The sequence below is a fragment of the Crocodylus siamensis genome, chromosome 2 (assembly GCF_052110815.1).
Source record: "Crocodylus siamensis isolate JL-2025a chromosome 2, ASM5211081v1, whole genome shotgun sequence".
NCBI lineage: Eukaryota > Metazoa > Chordata > Crocodylia > Crocodylidae > Crocodylus > Crocodylus siamensis.
In genome coordinates, this window is record NC_143396.1 from 182,798,151 (window position 1) to 182,816,967 (window position 18,817).

Sequence of the window (18,817 nt, forward strand, 5' to 3'; positions counted from 1 at the left end):
ATGACCCCAACAGTCAAACTGGCTTTCATTTGTAGTAATTAGCTTGTTTTACAAATAGGGAGACAGTAACTTTCCGCAAAATTTTATAGCAAGGCAGAGTCAGTGACTAATATCTGACTCACTTCCCTGCTCTAACTACCTCCGCCTGATCCATGGTTTGACCTGCTGCATAACCAATCATTATATCCTACTGATAAAAGCTTTGTAAGGGAGTCAAGCTTTCTTATTGCCACCACCCAGAGCAGGTTCATTCAGCTACAGAATACACTGACATAGTACCATAAGGAAATAGCCTCCCAAATAATTGCATATTTATTCTATTTACCACATGACTGGCTCAACGCCTCCTGCTTGTCCAGTGCAAGAAGTGAGCCAGTTGCTGGTTAAGTATTTCACAGGAGGAACAAAACACTTTGTAACAACACAATACATATAAAAGCTATAGCAATAGGTGTGAACATTTCTCATATCCACAGAAATATGCAATTTCTTACCTTTGGCTTCTTATAGAAGCCTGACAAATACCATCTCAGAACCTGCTTGATTCGACTGTAGGCATCATCTTCAAGCACAGCTCTGTGGAAAAGGGAGATGGGATAATTACTCAAAATGCTTTTCATTTCACTGGATAGGGCTGATTAGAGTATTCAGTTTTACACTGGGGCAGGGATGCTCAGTTTCCAGCTTGTGGGCCAGATCTGGCCCACAGAGCTGCGTCTCCTTGTCCGCAGGGCTCCCTACATGTTCAGAAATTTGGCAGCAGGGAATGGTACCAATACATCATTGCCACTAAGCCTCAGGATCCATGGGGAACCCCAGGCTCTGTGCGCTGAATCCAGCGCCTGATCCCAGAATACAGGGTCAGGCACTGGCACCACTGGGCCCAATCCCAGCAGGCAGGGGCAGGAGGGAGTGGTGCTGTTCCCCAGGACCCAATCCTGGCATGTAGGGCAGCAAAGGCAAAATGCTGGGCCCCAGGGCCCAATCTGGGCCACAGACAGGGCCCTGTGACACTCATCTAGCATTTACATGGCCAAAAGGGCAAGTACCACTGCACTATAATCATACTATTGATTTCAGTGGCGAGAGACCAGCATAAAACTAGATTGGTGAGTCAGGTCCTATGTCTTGCTCTGAAGCTTCTAGTGAAAAGTAAAGGTCCCTTTCCCAGATGAAACAGTTCTGTGGTGTATGTACCACACGTGCATGCCCATGCATACATCCCTCCCACGCTCCACACACACACAAGCAGTGGGATTCCTAAGGCCTGACTAATTGTCAAGGTCCCTATAAAAATCCAAAGGCAAAAATGAGAGACACTATCCTAAAACTCTTGCATTATGGATGTCATATGCACTAGAATTTTACATTCTCAACTGCAAAATTGAGTTATCCCACCCAAAAAAAATCCAACCCATCTTGCATTTTTTACGGGAAATCAAGCATTAAATTGCCTGAGCCCTCTAAATCTTCCTAGCTTCAGACAGAGCAGAAGCAAATGTTCATCATCATCATAGCAGCCTTCAAATACCCAAAGGGTGGTTCCAAAGAGGATGAAGCTAGACTGCTCTCAGTGGTGGCAGATGGCAGAACAAGCAGCGATGGTCTCAAATCACAGCAAGGGACATAAGTGACTGGTAGGGGGTGCACAGGGGTGCATGTGCCTCCCCAGTGGGGCCGGTGCCCCTGCAATGGCCAACACTGATGCCGTCAGTACGGCTGGTGCCCTGCCTGACAGGGCCTCCGCCATCAGCATCTTCTGCGGGTGCCCCCCCCAGATTCAGGAGGCACCAGTTGCTCATGGCAAGGGAAGTTTAGGTTAGATATTAAGAAAGAAACACTCTCTCATCAGGCAGATCTCAAAGCACTGGAATAGGTTACCTACAGAAGTTGTGCAAACTCCATCCTGGGAGGTTTTTAAAACCTGACTAGACAAAGCCTGGTCTGGGATGATCTAGTAGGGATGGTCCTGCTTTGAGCAAGGGGTTGGACTAGACCTCCTGAGATCCCTTCCAACCCTCATTTTCTACTATTCTATATTCCCAACCTCATACAAAACTGGAGATCTCTTGAGATGGAGGTTCTTACATACAGTTAGGAGCCTCTGGACCTCATAAGGCATTTTCTGATGATAATCTCAAGCCTCCTGAAGCAGAAGACAGTGAGTTCCACATTTATAAATAGTGAAACTGTGCCCAACAGGCAAGCTTGAAAGTGCACTGGGAAAGCAGTGGAATAATGTGACCTACTCACATGATATATAAAATTCCATACTTTTTAAATCTAAAAAGAAGACAGCATATTAGGAACTTCAGCCCATACTTATAAGCACATATTGAATATAAGATGTGTGCGAAATGGGCCATATTCAATTAAGATTTGACCCAAATCGGGGACAGCGATTTGATTTGTTGATTCGGATCACTGCCCCCATTTGATTCAGCCAAATCCGAATCTGAAGATTTGATGCCGATTCAGAGAATCAATGATTTGGCCATAGACACAGCTTGAAATGTTTTTTCTACATACCTCGAGGTACCAGGCATGGCTTATGAATGCTGCAATGCTGGGGTGGATGAAGCATCCCACAGGAGCATGGGGGTGAGGTGGGGTGGGGGGTGGCCGTGTGCTCCCCAGTGGACCGGAAGTGCTTCTGGTCCACTTCCATGCTGGGGACACCCCCACATTCCTGTGGGTTGCTCCATCTGCCCCAGTATCGCAGCATTCACGAGCCACCTGCTACCTTGAGGTATGTAGAAAAAACATTTAAAGCTGTATCTACGTCCAAATAATCAAATCTTTCTGAATCTCTCCAAATAGATTCAGAGGGCTCCAATTCGATTTAGAGAGATTAAAGCGTCTCCTGATTCGATTTGGATTCGGAGTTTTGGTTGCCGAATTAAGCTGAATCTCTGCTGATTCAAATCAGCAACCAAAGCTTCGAATAGCCCTATTAAATATGTTCTACTATCTCTGCAAATAGGGTGCCTCTACCCATAGGAAATAACATGCAACTCCCCAGTCAACCCTGATATTGTTTTCAGTTGGCAACTCTGCTGCAGCTTATTCTCCTGTAAGGGTTTTTTTCCTGTGCCTCCTTTTATATCAGTACACCAGAAGGTGGAGTAATATTGTTACTAGTAGCCATACAGACTACCAGCTTTTTGATCCATTCTAGCCAATGCTGGAGGGGTGGGCTCTGAGAGCAGCATCTAGCACATTCCCATTTTCTTTGCTTTCTCCACATCTGCCATTTTCCACTGGGAACCATCTGGCTTTAGAAGGTCACAGGAGCTGATGGTTGACATGATTTACAGATCAAACTAGAGACTCGTGTATTAAGGAGACTTCACCAGCATACAAATGTGTCAGGGAGGCCCAGCCTAATACTTTCACACGTGTTCATGCGGCTGCCGAAAGTGCAGCTTACTGGGAAAGTAGGTCAGCATGGTAGTAGTAATCAGAAAGTTTGTTGAGGAAAGATCGTGGTTCCAGGATGAAGGTAGGTAAAACCACTCGGGACAAGTCCATTCCAGGGCGCAGCTGCTTCAGCAGAATCCACATCAGACTCTTGTTTTCATCAGAGACCGTTTCTGTTTGGGAGGTTTCACCAGTCTGAATAGGGGAAGGGGAAACAAAACCACAACCAAAAATCAAGCAAGCAAGGAAGCAAGCACGCACAATGTGAAAGGTGGCAATTAGATAACAGCCATTTACTAGATGTGCACATAGCTATAAGGGAACCGACCTAGATTTTAGACTTTATCATGGTCATTGGTGCAAATCAGGCCCACATGAGTAAGGAGCAAAATCATCAGAGTAGTGTATCCTGGTGAAGTTTGTGCCTGGTGGGCATTCTTAGCAGTGGCTATAACCAGTTTTGCTGCTGTTGACAAACTTAGCAGATAGGCCAATGACTAACATGGTAAAGAACAATGGAAGTGGTCCTTTGAGTATAGGAGTGAGAGGGTGAGGTAGGACTTGTGTACCTGAGTCTGCCCTGTCATCATTCCTGCACAAACATAAGCTTACAGGCCAGCATCCTTCACCAACAGCAGAAGTAGACAGAGTAGTAGTCATGGACCACATTCTGCTTTTAGCTACATGCAACTGACTTCAGTAGAGCTGCATCAGGTATAACAGGCCAATGAGCTTAAACTTTCAAACACTATCAGCTATCAGGTCTGGTGTCCAATGCCCATCTTAGGCATTAGACTTTTTGATGGAGGAAGGAAATTCAGCAGCTATTTATATTAGGACTTCTGCTGCTTTAATGCCTCAGGCAAGAGACTTCTAACAGGGAATTGCATAGGCCTGCTTCTGAAATACTACTTTACTTTAGGAAAAGAGTTGTGCAGCTTTTTCATACACCAGCCTCTTATTTTTATTTGATGCAAATTGATATAGCTAATTTATACCAATGGAGAATCTTCCCATGTAGCTTTTGGCTCCTGATCATCCACTTAACTAATGTTTACCCCTACAATAAGAACCCAGGTCTGAGGTGAAAAGAAAAATCAACAAGGAAGCCTTTTTCATTCTGTTAAATATCATCCTGCCAGCTTTGTGATGGACACTCAAAATGGACACAGCTTGAGCCTCGGAAAAAATGGAAACCACAAGAGAACTTACTACAGCGCTGGTAGCTAGGATTACCTCCGGCAGCAATCTATTCCATACTGCCCAAGCCCCCAGGGTTTGGAATAGATCACTGCCAGACAGAGGTGGTTCAAGCACCTACTCCGAATGCCTTCAAAAGACATTTAGGATCCCACCAAGATGTTCATCTTGCTGGGATCCTATGATCCCTGCTGACTTCCTGGCCCTTGGGCAGGGGGTTGGACTCGATCTTCTGAGGTCCCTTCCAGCCCTAATGTCTATGAAATCTATGAAAATACATAGGAATCTGTCAGCACTTTCATTTTTCACTCAGTTTTTCAGGTAGTATTTCTTGAATACTACAAATTAATTCTAGACTGGACTTGATACAAAGTCTTGCCTTAGAGAGCTCAGGATGGGAGTTGCATTCAGCAGGAGATGAGGGGGAAGAAAGCTTGCAAATAATTTTGTTTGGCTTCTTAAAATGTATTACCAGTGGGGATGCCTTTCAGCTCCTATAATTCAAAAGCAAGTTTTCCTAACTAACAGTCCACCTTTCACAGATATGGGATTTACGATATGGTATTATTCTGTGTTCAATTCTGGCAGGCACAAAAATGTCCCCACAACTGTTTGTGCCTGCAAGTTTCCAGCACGGATATGGAAGCTCAGATAAGGCAAAGCTGACTGTTATAAAAATGTAAATCTATGCTTGCGTATGGTCTCTCTGCACCAAGTGAGCTTCTATAGTAGTGCTGGAAAATTGGAGGTGAAGTTGTGCCTGAAAAGATTGGTCCATCATGTCTAAATAGCACCAACTGCAAGGCATAAAGCATGTACCCAGTTAGTTTAGGAGGCTGTTCACACATCATCCCAGGTGCTAACTGCATTATTGCCCATGGCACCCCTCTCCCTCCCGTAATGTCACCATCTGGGTGAAAACACTACAAGTACATTCCTTCCGCCTGTTCAGAGTGACAATCCAGGTGGAAGCCTACTCCTCACGGCCAAGAATCTAAGAGTATCTAAGGGCCAAAGCTGTATATAATGTCCTGTGGAATGCATAGCGCATCCAAACCCAGCCACTCTGCTGCCAGGCCTTACTTCTAGCTACATTCATGATTAAAACAGTAGCTTCACAGAAACCAAGTATAATTCCACAGCCTTGTGCTATAAATTTTAAAGTCTCATTTAAAAAGTAGAAAGGGACCCATGTTTTCTTTCTAATGTCACCTATTAAATATTTATTTGGGTCCCAAATCCACAAATGCCAATGTATCAATTTGCTTATGTCTCTCTGACACTTTAAAAATGAGAATTTATCATTTGATAAGTGTTATAAATGCTAGTTTACATGCTGATTTTGTTGTTTGTGGTTTATTCTTAATCTGAACTCAATATTCTTTGTTTGAGAAAGGGGAATAATTTGCCATCTATTAGGCCTTGAAGAGATGAGAAGGACTTTAGGAGCAGAAAAATAGCTGCCTCTGTTTTCAAGCACACATTCTTCCCCAGGAAATAGGCAGAAAAGCTTCAGAAATCACAGGGCAGAGCAACCGGGGTTGTAGCTATGGATGTAACAGCACTGAAGCAAAGCACTGATACAGACAAAGCCACAGTTTACGTTGGTGTGTCTTATTTTTCTTTGAAACAGGGATTAAACTGTACAAGCAAATCATAGTTTATAGCTGCTGACTAGGGGTGTTTGAAACAGGCCCTATTCAATTCAGAATCAGGCCTGAATCAGGGACAGTGATTTGATTCGTTGATTACTCTGGAGAACACATAACACCAGCAGAGTCTCCCTATGCCTGAGGAAGAGCGTTTGTGCTGGAAAGCTTGCAAAGACCTTTTTCCCAACATTTCAGTTGGTCTAATAAAAGATAAGTACATCTACCCAAAGAACTTTGCCTGCCTGGGGATAGGTATGGAATAGCCAAGTCACTATAAATTTGTACTCGCAGGTATTTCCTCAGGGACCTGTACTCCGTCATCACCAAGCGTTTAAATTCAGAACTTAAAAACAGGCTGGCTTCTGACCTCGTCTCTCCCAGTGTTAGGTTGGAGGTCTTCCACTGACTCCTTGCTTCTCAGTCTCTTGAAGGCTCAGATCAAGTGTATTCTGGCTGACTCAACCTCCATGCCCCCCCGCTTCTTCCCCCTCCAGTGATGTCAGTTCCATGAGCTACTTATAAGTTAGAGAAGTCACAATGTAAAAAAAGGTCCTTATGTATGCAGATACATTCATGTCCAAATTTTAAACTGCATGAGAAATGGCTTTCCAGCCATTTAGGAAAAATTGCTCAGGTACTGTTAAACACACACAGGGTTCATCTTTATTCATATCAAATAAAGAGAAATATCATATTTTGCATCCTGCCATGGACTGAAGCATCCTATTTGGTGGGGATACCTGCCCTGAATGATAATTCCCCTCCTGCTGTCTTTTGAAACAACTGTGCAAATGCTACATGACTCCTTAATGCAATGCCTAGTTAAAGCAATCACTGGTTTTGGAAATATGCCAAGGGCCAATACCAGAGCTGCTGTTCCTAATGAATGATTACCGCACAAGGACAATTCAACAGAATTTGGCATAAACCCACGCACAGTATTGCTTGTAAAATATCTCAACTCATAGAGTAGTTTTTACCTTGTCCCTCGTCCAGAAAGCTGACTAGATGCTAGGGACTGCATGAAGAAAGAAAAAACCAAAACAACAACAACAACAAAAACCACTCTGACTTTAGAAAGTGTTCTGTGGAAATAGTTTAGATTTTATTTTTTATTTTACCTCCCCAAATTCCTCGTAGATCTGTTCGATATAGGTTGTCCCTTTCCTTTCCTGAGAGGCCTCCCCATGGGTCTCAGACTGGTCACTCTCACTTTCGTTCGTCTTCCGGCTGTTCTCGTGAGTCTCATTCTCAGACTCCTCTATGTTGTCTCTCTCAGACTTGTCAGAAAAAGCGTCATTTTCCAGATGGTGGTGGTTTTCCAGGGCTGACTCATTAAGACTGAAACACAGTTTGTTATTTTTTCTGTTTGATTTATGCATCTGGATTGCCAAAAGGTGTTTTAGTGAAGACAATCCCCCACCCTCCTCTAATCCTTGTGAGCCAAAGCAAAGACTGTAAACAGAAAAAGCAAGCAAGGAAGGAACCTGCAGAAATGCCCAGTTCACACCATACAAGCAGTAAGACATTTAGGTCAAATTTCTCCTCTTCCGTCTTCATTTTGTGGCTTCGCTGCATATTCTATACTAGGGCTAGGTACAGATGTTCAACAAGCCCAAGGTAGAATTGATCTAAGTTATGTGGTTTTCTAGATCAGTAACAAACAGAAAACACATTTACAGTTTTGGTGGGGCAGGGGGAGGGGAGGGGCGCAAATCTTAGACTGGGTTCCACCTTTTTTAAAATCAGTCTATGCATGAACTTTATTCTGTTACAGGTATAGGCTGCTTTCTGATGTCTTATACTGGTAAAAGTGTAATGTCTTTACTTGGCCTTGATTTTTTATTCAGAATGCCCATTGACTTCAACCAGGAGTCTTCATACAGACTAAATGCAGAATATGCAGCAGTTGCTGGATTTAATTGAGTAGAGACCTTCAGTGTGAATCAAAGGAGATTGTTTGCCATAAGAACAAGCTAAAAGGAGGCCAGGAGGAGGACACAAGAAAACACTCCCCCCCCCCCCAAAAAAAAAAAAAAAAGATTACTACCACTACATTTCAGTGAAAGATGACGAAACCAACCCTATAAAAGGCTAAAAGTACATGTAATAAAATTGAGATAGAGGGGGCAAATTAAAACTGATAAATGGAAATTGTTAACCCAATGCCCAAGTGTCTTGTGGAGCTTATTGCTGCCAGATACCCAAGACCAATGATTCAAGAACAAGAATCAGACATTTGTTTGCAACAAAAATGTATAGAAATACAACAAAAACTAAATTCAGGAAAGGATATTAACCTGCATACTTCAGGGTACTGACAAACCTCCAAAAATGAGGATTAGGAGGAAATTCTTTCTAGGGGGTAGGTTATACTTTATACTGCCTATGGTATCTTCCTTTGATCAAGCTGGTACTTGTCATGGGTGGGCTGACAATACTGGATTAGACAGACGGCCACTCTGACCCAGTAGAGTAGGACCTACATTCCTGCTGAAGTTTACTTGGAAAAGCAACTGCGTCACTGCCTTCTCGTAATTGTTTTGTGCACACATAAGAAACATTTCTTTAATATATCAGACCTGCTACTTGTTCAGTTTAGGCAATCCTGCTACATCTCTGACCAAATTTCCATGCAAATTTCACCTCCTCAGGGATTATTTCAGGTAGCATTATTTCATTGACTGCCCCAATTGTTTTCCACAGATGATATTAACAGTAGAGATCATCTCTTGAGCTACGTAATTTTACCAACACACAGAAACCTTACCAGGTTTTCTTTTACAAATTCTAACAGATCCACAAACTCAGTGCATAATTTAAATACACAAGTACTTTCAGCAGCACCAAGAAATATTTCAGAAAAACTAAATGGACATGAAAGGTCCAGTAGTTTACTTTGGGAGAGACCTTCCTGCTATTAGGTGCCAACATGTGACCCTGTTTCACCCTGTTCAAGTCCTCGGGGGTGGGGGGGAAGTTAAGCTATTTTTACAGTGGTATTTTGTAAAATGCCAATGCCGTCATCGTAGCCTTATGACTGTGTCACAAGCAGCAATGAGCAGGAGGCAGATCTACCCCTTTTGGCATTAACTGGTTTACAGAGCCTTGAGCAGGGTGTAAACCTGGCCTCTGGTCTTCTTTTCTGCCAAAGTAATCTTTCCCAATTTCCTCTTCTCTCTGTCTCTCCAGCTCCCCTTCCTCCTAGTGGCAGCAATGCCGGAGCAAGCCTGTCTGGCCCTGGCACACTCTGTACAAGCTACGCATTGCCAAGGGAACTAGTGACCTCCAGTGGTGGCTGCTGCATGAGGCCCTGGCCACAGGCATCTTTGTCTGCCACTTAGACTTAGTGGCAGCCTGCCCTTTCCGTGAGTAGGAAGTGAAGGAGACTCTTCCATGCCTTCCTGGATTGCCCTCAGATGCAGTCACTCTTTACTGCTGTTGGTACCCTCTTTGGCATGCTGGACTTGGACTTCTCCAAGACAACGTACTTCCTCTCTACCCCATACCAAGCAGCGGAAGAGTGTGATCTGCTTCGCCAGTTTCCTGCTAGGCCAGGCCAAGATGGTGACCAAAAAAGCTGCGGAAACTAGCTTGCAGGTGCCAGCTCTAGGGATGCCCTCCAACTTTTCTGCTTCCTGGTCTGAGCACATCACATTTGACTTTGGACATTTCACCTCGCAAAAAAAGTGTGGACCAGTTTGTGTCACACTGGGCCATCAAGAGGGCATTCTGCAAGGCAGAAGACAGACAGCTGGTCCTACATGTGTAACCCCATGAGAGGCATGGGGAAGGGGTTTTCAGTCTCTGGCAACATGGTGCTTTTTGTCACTGACAAGCATTTCATGCTCAGCCTCTGAGAGGGCCACAAATCTTTACACTGTCAGCATTTGTTTTAAAACAAGTCTCTCTCTCTCTCCATCTCTCCCTAACCCCTGCCTCCAGCCCCAATGCATTAGAAAGCTTTTTACAAATTTAAATGCCTTCTCAAGTGGATTCTTGTTTTAACCATCTTTACATATATAAGGGAGAGACCTTCAAACAAAGTTAAGCTTTGTCAGCTAGCAAGAGATTTTCAAGTTTTCAGAACACAGAACTGGTGTCAAGTTTTAGGAGAGCTCAGTTCCCACTTGGTCACAAAAATATGGGATTATTTAAAAACTATGCAAAAATCCCTGTTCTTATGGCCAGCTTTCTGGAAGAAGCCAAAACTCAAAGCTGAGCTGTTTCAGAATTCTGGCTCACAGCATCTTTTAAGTTTGAGAGATCATCTTAGCTTTATATCATTTAAAAAATATCTTCATTATGAGGTTTTTCAGTTTCTCAGTTCAGACAAATGATTATAGGCTTAAGACCAAATAGCTAATGGCAGTTGTATTTGATCACCACTGCGCTACTATTATAAACATATGTAGTTCCAGTGAATTCCAATCCCAGGTCCTGACCTCTACATTTTGCTTTAGGCAGTGACTACCAAGCATGACTGATCACCAAGATCATCTCCATCCCAGAGCTAAGTGCATATTTGGACTTCAGACAATAAATGACAAGCAAAAGGCAAAGAGCAGACAAGGAAATTTATCCCATGATCCTACAAAGATACCTGTTGGACAGCAGATCATGAATTAGGTGTTGACAATTCAGAGATTTGATTTGTTTCTTTGGGGTAAATGATCACCAAAATATGTCTGTGTTGGTGTATGGTTGCTAGGCTTCCTTCCCTTGTGGAAAACTTCTCCAAGGAGCATGTATACTTGAAGCAAAGGTTCATTAGATGGGCCAAGATCAATGTTTGAGAAATAGTATGTGCTTCATTTAGCATTTGTTAAATAAGCAGCTGCATGTAGTTATGTAGCTTTTTAAAAGTCTTCCCTCAAATTCAAAACTTTCAGTCATTCCTTTTTTGTTGTTGATATCTCCGCTTTCTTTTTACTCCTATTATGGTTCCTCCTTCCACAAAGCAGTAAAAGAAATAAAATTCCTAAAAAAATATATATATATATATATTTTTACAGTATTTCAGTTATTTCCAGGGGTGGGTCTTGGGATGAGGATGGAGTTACATCCCACTTCAATTCCTGCTCCACACCAATTTTGAAACCAACTGCCTGGGAGGGGCAGCAGCATGTCTAGTCAGGCAGTGCTGAGACATTCAATTGACTTCAGGGCTCAATAGCATCTCTATAATTTCTGCTAATCTCTCCATTCCAAAAGGTGTTAACAAACCTCTAACCTTTTTAATGGTCTTAAAGTTCCAGTATTCAAACTATCCTTTTCTTCTGCAATTTTGCTGTCTGTTAGCTAGGTCTGGCAATCTTCCCCTTCTATCACAGACCTGCAAACTGTTTTTAACTTCAACTAAAAACCTCAGCTTAGGTGTGGTAATACTAACTCAGGTATAGAAATGACTGACAGTGAAGTAGAGGTCCTGTCAAGACTCTCAGGAAAGACAGAGTTTGTTTTAAGAATAAGAGACATATTTAACTATGACCAAAGGACTAACGACAAGATATGATTTGACTATTTTTGTTTAGTTTGTGGGCTGTTGGTTTTTAACTGAATACGTAAATCTAGCAAATCAAGGCATTTTCCAGTAGTTATATTTGGTTTTGCTTTGATTTTAAAATGAATAATATAGTATTAGCCCCCTAGCACATTAGTAAAACTACTAATTTATTTTTAACTGGAAAAAAATGTGTCGTGTTTTATGTGTAAACAGGCATCACGTCTTTCCCCTCCCTGCGCCCTTTTCCTAGATCTGCCCACGGTTATTCCACAGCAGAGCTACAGGCAGGAAACCAGTTCATTTGAAATCACACCATATATTAATATTAGACAATAATTAACAACTGGCCTTCTAGGACACAGCCCTCAATACACTCCTGGCTAAAGAACCACTCTGGGGGAACCAGATGCTCTTCATTCTGAACAGCATACTCAACTGACTTAAATGGAGCCAGCCAGTTCTCTTCTCACGAATGATGCCAACCAGAACTGTTAAAAATGAGAAATATTTACATTACAAATAAAAGCCAAGTCATGAGCCTGATCTAAAGTCAGTAAGAAAGGCTTACATTGGCTTCCAACTAGGATCTAAGGCCGTGTATAGACAAAACAAGGGGCATGTGTACACGCCACTTTAAAAGCGGGCTAAATGCTTTTGCACCACTTTAACGGTGTTGGTGTTTGCACGCATTGGTGCATTAATTCCAGCTGCTGTAGGAAATTCGCCTCAGCGGTATAAAGTGACTTGGGGCACAGAAAACTAAACTACTTCCGAGCACCGGGCTCCGTGCAGCTCAGGCACTCTGCAGAAAGCCCTGCAGGCAGCCTGGCAGCAGCCCAGGAAAGCAGACTCTGCCCAAGAAAAACGGGAGTCTGATTCCACACCCCTCCCCTGGAGCTTGCCTGCCTGCCTGAGCTGTGCAGGGGCCTGGTGCTTCCCTCCGCAGCTGCGCTGCCCCCTGGGACCACCAGAGCCGGGTGCCTGTGGGCAGGTGCCGCCTGGGGCGGTGGGGGTGGAGCTGCCGCTGCTGTGAAGGGAAGCACCAGCCTCCCACATAGCCCAGGGACCACTCTGGCCACCAGCAGCTCACCTTCCCCTCCCCATATTATTTATGATATCTATTATGGCAGCATCTAGACACCCCAATCAAGGATTATGATCCCATCCTACTGAACACAGTCCTCCTCCTGCCTTTAAATAACAACGGAAATAGCCTCTGGCTCAGAGAGGTTATAATGTAGGACTCAAACAGGACAGACAACAGGTAGATAAGGCAGACGAACAAGGAAGGAGATCTCCAAAGACTAAAGCAACATTTAAGAGCTGCAGTCAGGTATCCAGGTTGTAGCTTTTGGTCTAGAGGCAAAAAGGAATCAGGACTCATGGTAGAGGTGATATCTTTTATGAGACCAACTATTAAAAGTTATCACCTCTACCACGAGTCCTGATTCTATTTAAGACACGCAGGGTTTTTGGTTGTATCCATGTTTGTCCAAGGACATAGGCAAGCAAGTTTCTTTGGGTAGATGTGATATCTTTTATTAGACCAGTAGATCAGTTGGAACAAAAAGTTATTAGCAAGCTTTCAGGCAAAAGCTAAAAGTATGACAGGATGTTAGTGAGAATGTAAGTGAGTGGAAATCCTCTTCTCTACCCATTGTTTTCTTAATGTCCACCTATTCCCATTCTCACTGACATCCTGTCACACTTTTGCTGTTCTGAGATCTCCAAGGAATGGAAGAAGCTAGAGTCTCCCTAGGCCTGAAGAAGGGTGCTTGTGCCCGAAAGCTTGCTATTTAAGAGATGGAAGAAGTGTATATTCCTTCTGAAGTCACAAGTTAAGACTGTATAGACTTGAATAGGGCTTTAGTCTGCAACCCTGCAGAAGGCTTGGAAATCTAAAACCACAAAGTGAGCCAGAAATCGTGATGCACACATGACATGAAAGGCAGTAAAGATACCAGTTTTGCTATCATTGTGTCATTTTCACTTTCTTCTAGGAGAGAAACAAAAGGTGCCATCAGACACACATACTATTTACCCAAGATAAATTTCTCCTTCTACATGGAGCTGGTTTCAGGTCATCTCCAGAATATACACCATCTGCCCTTTTTTCCCCCCTTGACAGAGTAGTTTGACTAATTTGAAGATGGAGCTAAATGTAATTAACTGCCTCCCTAATAATAGCATGCCAACTTAATTGGTATGATTCCCTGTAGGAAAAAGGCATTTAATTAGAATGAATCAATCCCTGAGAAAGGCACTGTCAAGGGTAAGTCAAGAATCTCTAGCTCAGCACTTGGGGAATGTTATTTTCATGGTGTCTCTTTCCGCCAGTTTGCTCATCCCCCGTCACTTCGGGGAATTCACACCTCTGCCAGGCAGATGCCAAAGTCTCCAAGGCTCTAAACCTTCCGGGAAGACTGAATCGTAAGGCAAAGCTTCAAACACACCAGCATCAAGAATGGAGTTGCATTAAGAGCTAACCTTTGAGTAACGCTCAGTGCCAACAACTGCAGCCAGACTCTTCCAGGACCCAAGCTTTTTTGAATATCAGATCCCAGTTATGGCTGCTGAACATTTCTAAAAACTGTTTTCTGCAGTATTGTTGAAGCCCCTATTTCTAGAGGGCTAAGTAGGCCTCTTAATGTTGAACATGCAATCAGAAGAGAGAGTAGCTGTTGTATAAACTTTATCTGTGATAGGGGGGGAATACTTTAATACACTCCTAGCCAGTCTCCTGCGATTTCCATTTACTATAGCTGTGGCTCCAAATGCATATTACCAGGGCTACAGGTTTACTTCTGTCCTAGAATGTACACACAGGTGTAACAGAAGATTTGTCATAGCAGGATATAACAGGGTACCACAGCAAAGGTGGTATAAAGGACCGACCTCCTTCTACTGTGTTCTTTTTACTCAATTGCACGGTACTGAGCACAACACAACCTCAAAACCCAGTTGAATGCCTTAAGCATTGCTACTATGCCATTAATGTAGTAACATGAAGCAAGTACAAACATCTTTAGACAAGTGTGCAGCAAGGCAATGGTACTTCCATTACTGATGCATGGTATCTGATTTTACAAGATCATCCCCCATCTGGCAAAGCATTCATGTGCCCACAAGTCAGAAAAAAAGCACAAGCTTAATGCTGCTACATAAGCTTCAGTTTCTTGTACTTGGAAACTTTCTTATACCTGAAACTACACTATGTTCCTTGCTTCACTGTCAATATAAGCTCTTAACATGGGTACTGTTATAGCGTATTGTCTCTTTAGCAGCAAATGGGAGAACTGAAAAGTCAACAAGGATATGGCACATGAGATTACAGGTCTACAGTTAACCTGTACGTCTGAGTAACACCTCAGATTTCCTACTGTGCTGTCCCACCCTCATCTCATGTTATACCTGGAAGGAATGAAGGAAAAAAGAGTTGTACTCATGAGTTGTATGAGCTATAACTGAAGGGCTGTCAAGTACTCCCAGCTGCAGGAACTCCATGCATTCCTGTGGCTGGGAACACAGATCAGCTGACTGATGCTTTCTGTCATCATGACCCCAGGCTTCCCCTGCACTGGCAATATGGTACAATGAGGATCTGACCCCTGATCCCACAGTCACTCCTCCTACTGTCTATGTGCAGCATGGCAGGAAGCACAGTTGTTGGGACTGCATCACATCTTTTACTAAATGTCTGTCAGTGGCTTAAACAATGACTAGATGCTGGAATGGTTGCATCTAGTTATCTACCCAATTTGGTGGGCTTACCTATAAACTGGTACTCAACCCAGGCAAGCAATTCTTCTACCAAAATTAGCTTCAACAGAAGATTAGCTCAAGTAAGAGGAAGAGTGGACTTGATCCTTGCACACACTTTTACACAACTAAGATTCCAACCAGTCCTTTCACAGTCTGTAGGTTGAAGCTTTCAGATGGCAAGACACAAATCAACTCCTTCACTGGCCAAAAAGCACCCAGATGTCACAGACTGAGTGAGGTATGAGAACCTATCTAGGCAAGCCTTGAAGTTAGATTACCAAGCCAATGAAAAAAATAAGGTTAAAAAAAAAATCATTCATCTATATATGCCAACACCTTTACAAGCCCAAGAGGCAAAAACATCTTACTGGAAGAGCTCCTGGTCGGAGATGGTGGCAGTGTGCAAGAGGTTGTATAGGCCAGCATGCGAGGAATCAGATGAGCAGTTCAGTTCTCCATCCTTCCCCTGTTTGGAGGTGCTGAGCCTGAAGAGACTGGAACAACGAAGGGCAAGCTCCAGAGCATCCAGCCAACATCGACCTGCAAAAACAAAAGTCTAAGTATGGAAAGTCAGAGAGCTGTGAAAAGCGGTTGTTTGCCATTGCACAAAAGCTGCTAACTTTTAGGCTTTCACCATTTTTTCTGTAGTCAAAAAAAAAAAATACCAAAGTCAATCTTTTGTTGCAAAGAACTCAAAACAACCACAACAAGTCAATGTTTTTGACACTATGCCTTCCTGTTTGAAATCCCTGGGTTTATTTTGTGCATAGATATTTGCACACCTAACAGTGCAAATATGGTGTAGCACCCTTAAAAGAATCTCACAAAACCCCACGGTGCCATGGCACCTTGGTTAATAATCAGTTGCCTAACCAAAAAGTAAGTTTTACATTGCATAATTTTTAACATTCAGCAGTATTATAGATGCTGCTGGGTACAATCTATATTTCTCAGTGTTCACTTTATGCACTCAGTGCAAGTTACCATTTTATGCAAGTCCCAGAACCCTGTTTAGATCTCCATATAAAAAACATCACCAAAAAAATTATTAGCCTCAAGGATCATGGCCAGGTAATTAATACTGTGTTATTAGTCACTTATTACTAGGGACCTTCTGAATTTGTGGTGGCTGTCTGCTGATTTCACTGGTGGATTGTGGGGCTTGGCAGCCGTTTTGTGGGCAGAGTGCAGCATTTCCCCCCTCTCCCCTGAACCTCTGGCCAAGGGGCTCCAGCAGCCCCACCCCTTGCTGCTGATTGGCTGTGAGGGATCCCTGTTAAATGGTCCTGGCTCTGCTGCAGATTGGCTGTGAGGGGCATCCATCATGTAGCCTCACTCCTTGCACTGATTGGTGGAGAAGGGTGTGGCCACATGACAGGCAGCCCTTACAGCCAATCAATGGAAAAAATGAGGGATGGCAGCCATCTTGCCAGCAGCCCTTTGAGCAGCTTCCCCTTGTCCCTTTCCCCGTCCCCTTGCTGATGGGCTGCCGCAGTGCCCTATGCACTGCCAGCTCCCTCTGGGGATCCTGCAGCATGAACTGAACTAATGTAGCTGATGTTAACAAAGTCTAATAATAGTGAAATGTAACCATGTTAGTTTTGTCTTGTAAGTAACTTGGAAACTCAATTTTTGTACTGTTTTGCTTGACATAAATGAATGAACTCTGTACGCCCTTTCTGAATGAGTGCATGTGAAAGGGTGAATGGTGAGAGAATGGCATAGAGACAGGAGAAGACGATTTAACTGTTTATGTAAATAGCAAGGCACCAGTCAGTAAACTAATTAATGGATGGCTGAAGAATCTCTTTGAGGCCTAGGACACAACAGGAGATAACAAGGAAGAGAGAGGCACATAACCTGCCAGATGGGCAGCAAGAACACTCCAAGGCTAAGATACCAACTTTAACAACCAAACTGACCTCAGGCTGAGATAAGCTGAAGATGAATGAAGAACAACCTCAAAAACAGAAGCTGGGTATTGAAAAAACCCCAAAGCACTGAAACAAAGGATGCCAACCCCTACAAGAAAGAACTTTGAGAATGCTAAGTTGGGCGAGTCTCTCTCTCAAATGCTGTTTCGTTGGAGTACAGACACATCTGTTTCACCCGACTCCAAGCTGTTATCTACAGGATCTGTCTCTCAAAATAACCAACCTACCTGCTATCTGCATCTTCTCTCAATAAGGCCTGGGCTGGCCACCCAGTGCTATTATTGAACAACTGCTGCTGGTAACTATAATGGAATGGTTGTTTTGTGTTTGTGTGTGCCTGTGTGTTAGTTTTGTGCATAATGATTTGTGTGCATCTACCAGTGGTGTGTCTGAACCTCTATGTCTAATTTATGTAATAAATAAACACGGCATTTTGCCTTATCCCCCTTTATAAGGTCTCGCTTGTGATTTGAGCAATTGGCAATTTAAAGTAACAATCCAGCATTTTATTTTCAGTTCCTTCTTTTGCCTTGTGGATTTTGTGGGCATTGCCCATTTTTGCAAGCAATGCCACATTTTGCGAAATCTGCAAACTTGCACTGAGTAGGGACCTACCAAAATTACAAGTGCCAAGATTCTCATCATTTGAGAAGGAAGTTCAGCAAAAATCAACATGCTTCTGCTATCGTTCTGCATCAGCACAAACACTGGCCCCATACCTACAACTTTCTAAGCACAACAAACTGTTGTACATCCACATTTCTGAGTGCACCCTGAGGACTCAGATGCAAGGGAGTCAAGTGAACAGGGACTTAATGTAAAGCATGACACAAGAAGCTCTTTGAAGGCACACAATTACCCCAAAGGTAACTGAAAGCTAAACCGGCCCAGGAGACACCCGCATTACATTGCCTCATTCCATTTAACATGGAGTAACTGGGAGCGCACATACAATTCCCAGAGATAGCTGCTCTACAGTTAGCCCCCTCACCTACTAACTCTCTCCAATTTGATGATTTCTCCATACTCTTATTTGATTTCAGTGCAGAACCGGTGATAAGCTGGCATGGAAAAAATTGCATCTATCAGAACCTATACTGAACATCCACACTTCTTATTTAGGCATGCAAGTCAGCATAGTCATGCAAAATACATAATTAGGTGCTCAGTGGTGATTATAGCATTGAAGAAACAAGGAGATATATTGGATTCTCCATGATTTGTTTTGCTTGCTATAAATCATAACCTTTGTCTGCTTATCAGGGAAGCTTTTGTATACATTTGAAAACAAATTAAAAATACAGAGGAAGCATATGAATCACTAACGAGCACAGGCACCTGGC

The 18,817-nt window shown here is 43.1% G+C and overlaps 1 protein-coding gene across 2 annotated transcripts in view; it reads right to left on the minus strand.

Moving 5' to 3' along the window:
* OSBPL5 (oxysterol binding protein like 5) overlaps positions 1-18,817 on the minus strand; it is a 219,276-nt gene that overhangs the window by 21,974 nt on the left and 178,485 nt on the right. For both annotated transcript variants that reach the window (XM_090032528.1, XM_090032527.1), the window contains 4 exons: positions 15,909-16,080; positions 7,394-7,613; positions 3,431-3,615; positions 495-576 (listed from right to left, as the gene is read on the minus strand). In XM_090032528.1, coding sequence (XP_089888654.1) covers positions 495-576; positions 3,431-3,615; positions 7,394-7,613; positions 15,909-16,080 — 659 coding nt within the window. The remainder of the gene's footprint in view (positions 1-494; positions 577-3,430; positions 3,616-7,393; positions 7,614-15,908; positions 16,081-18,817) is intronic.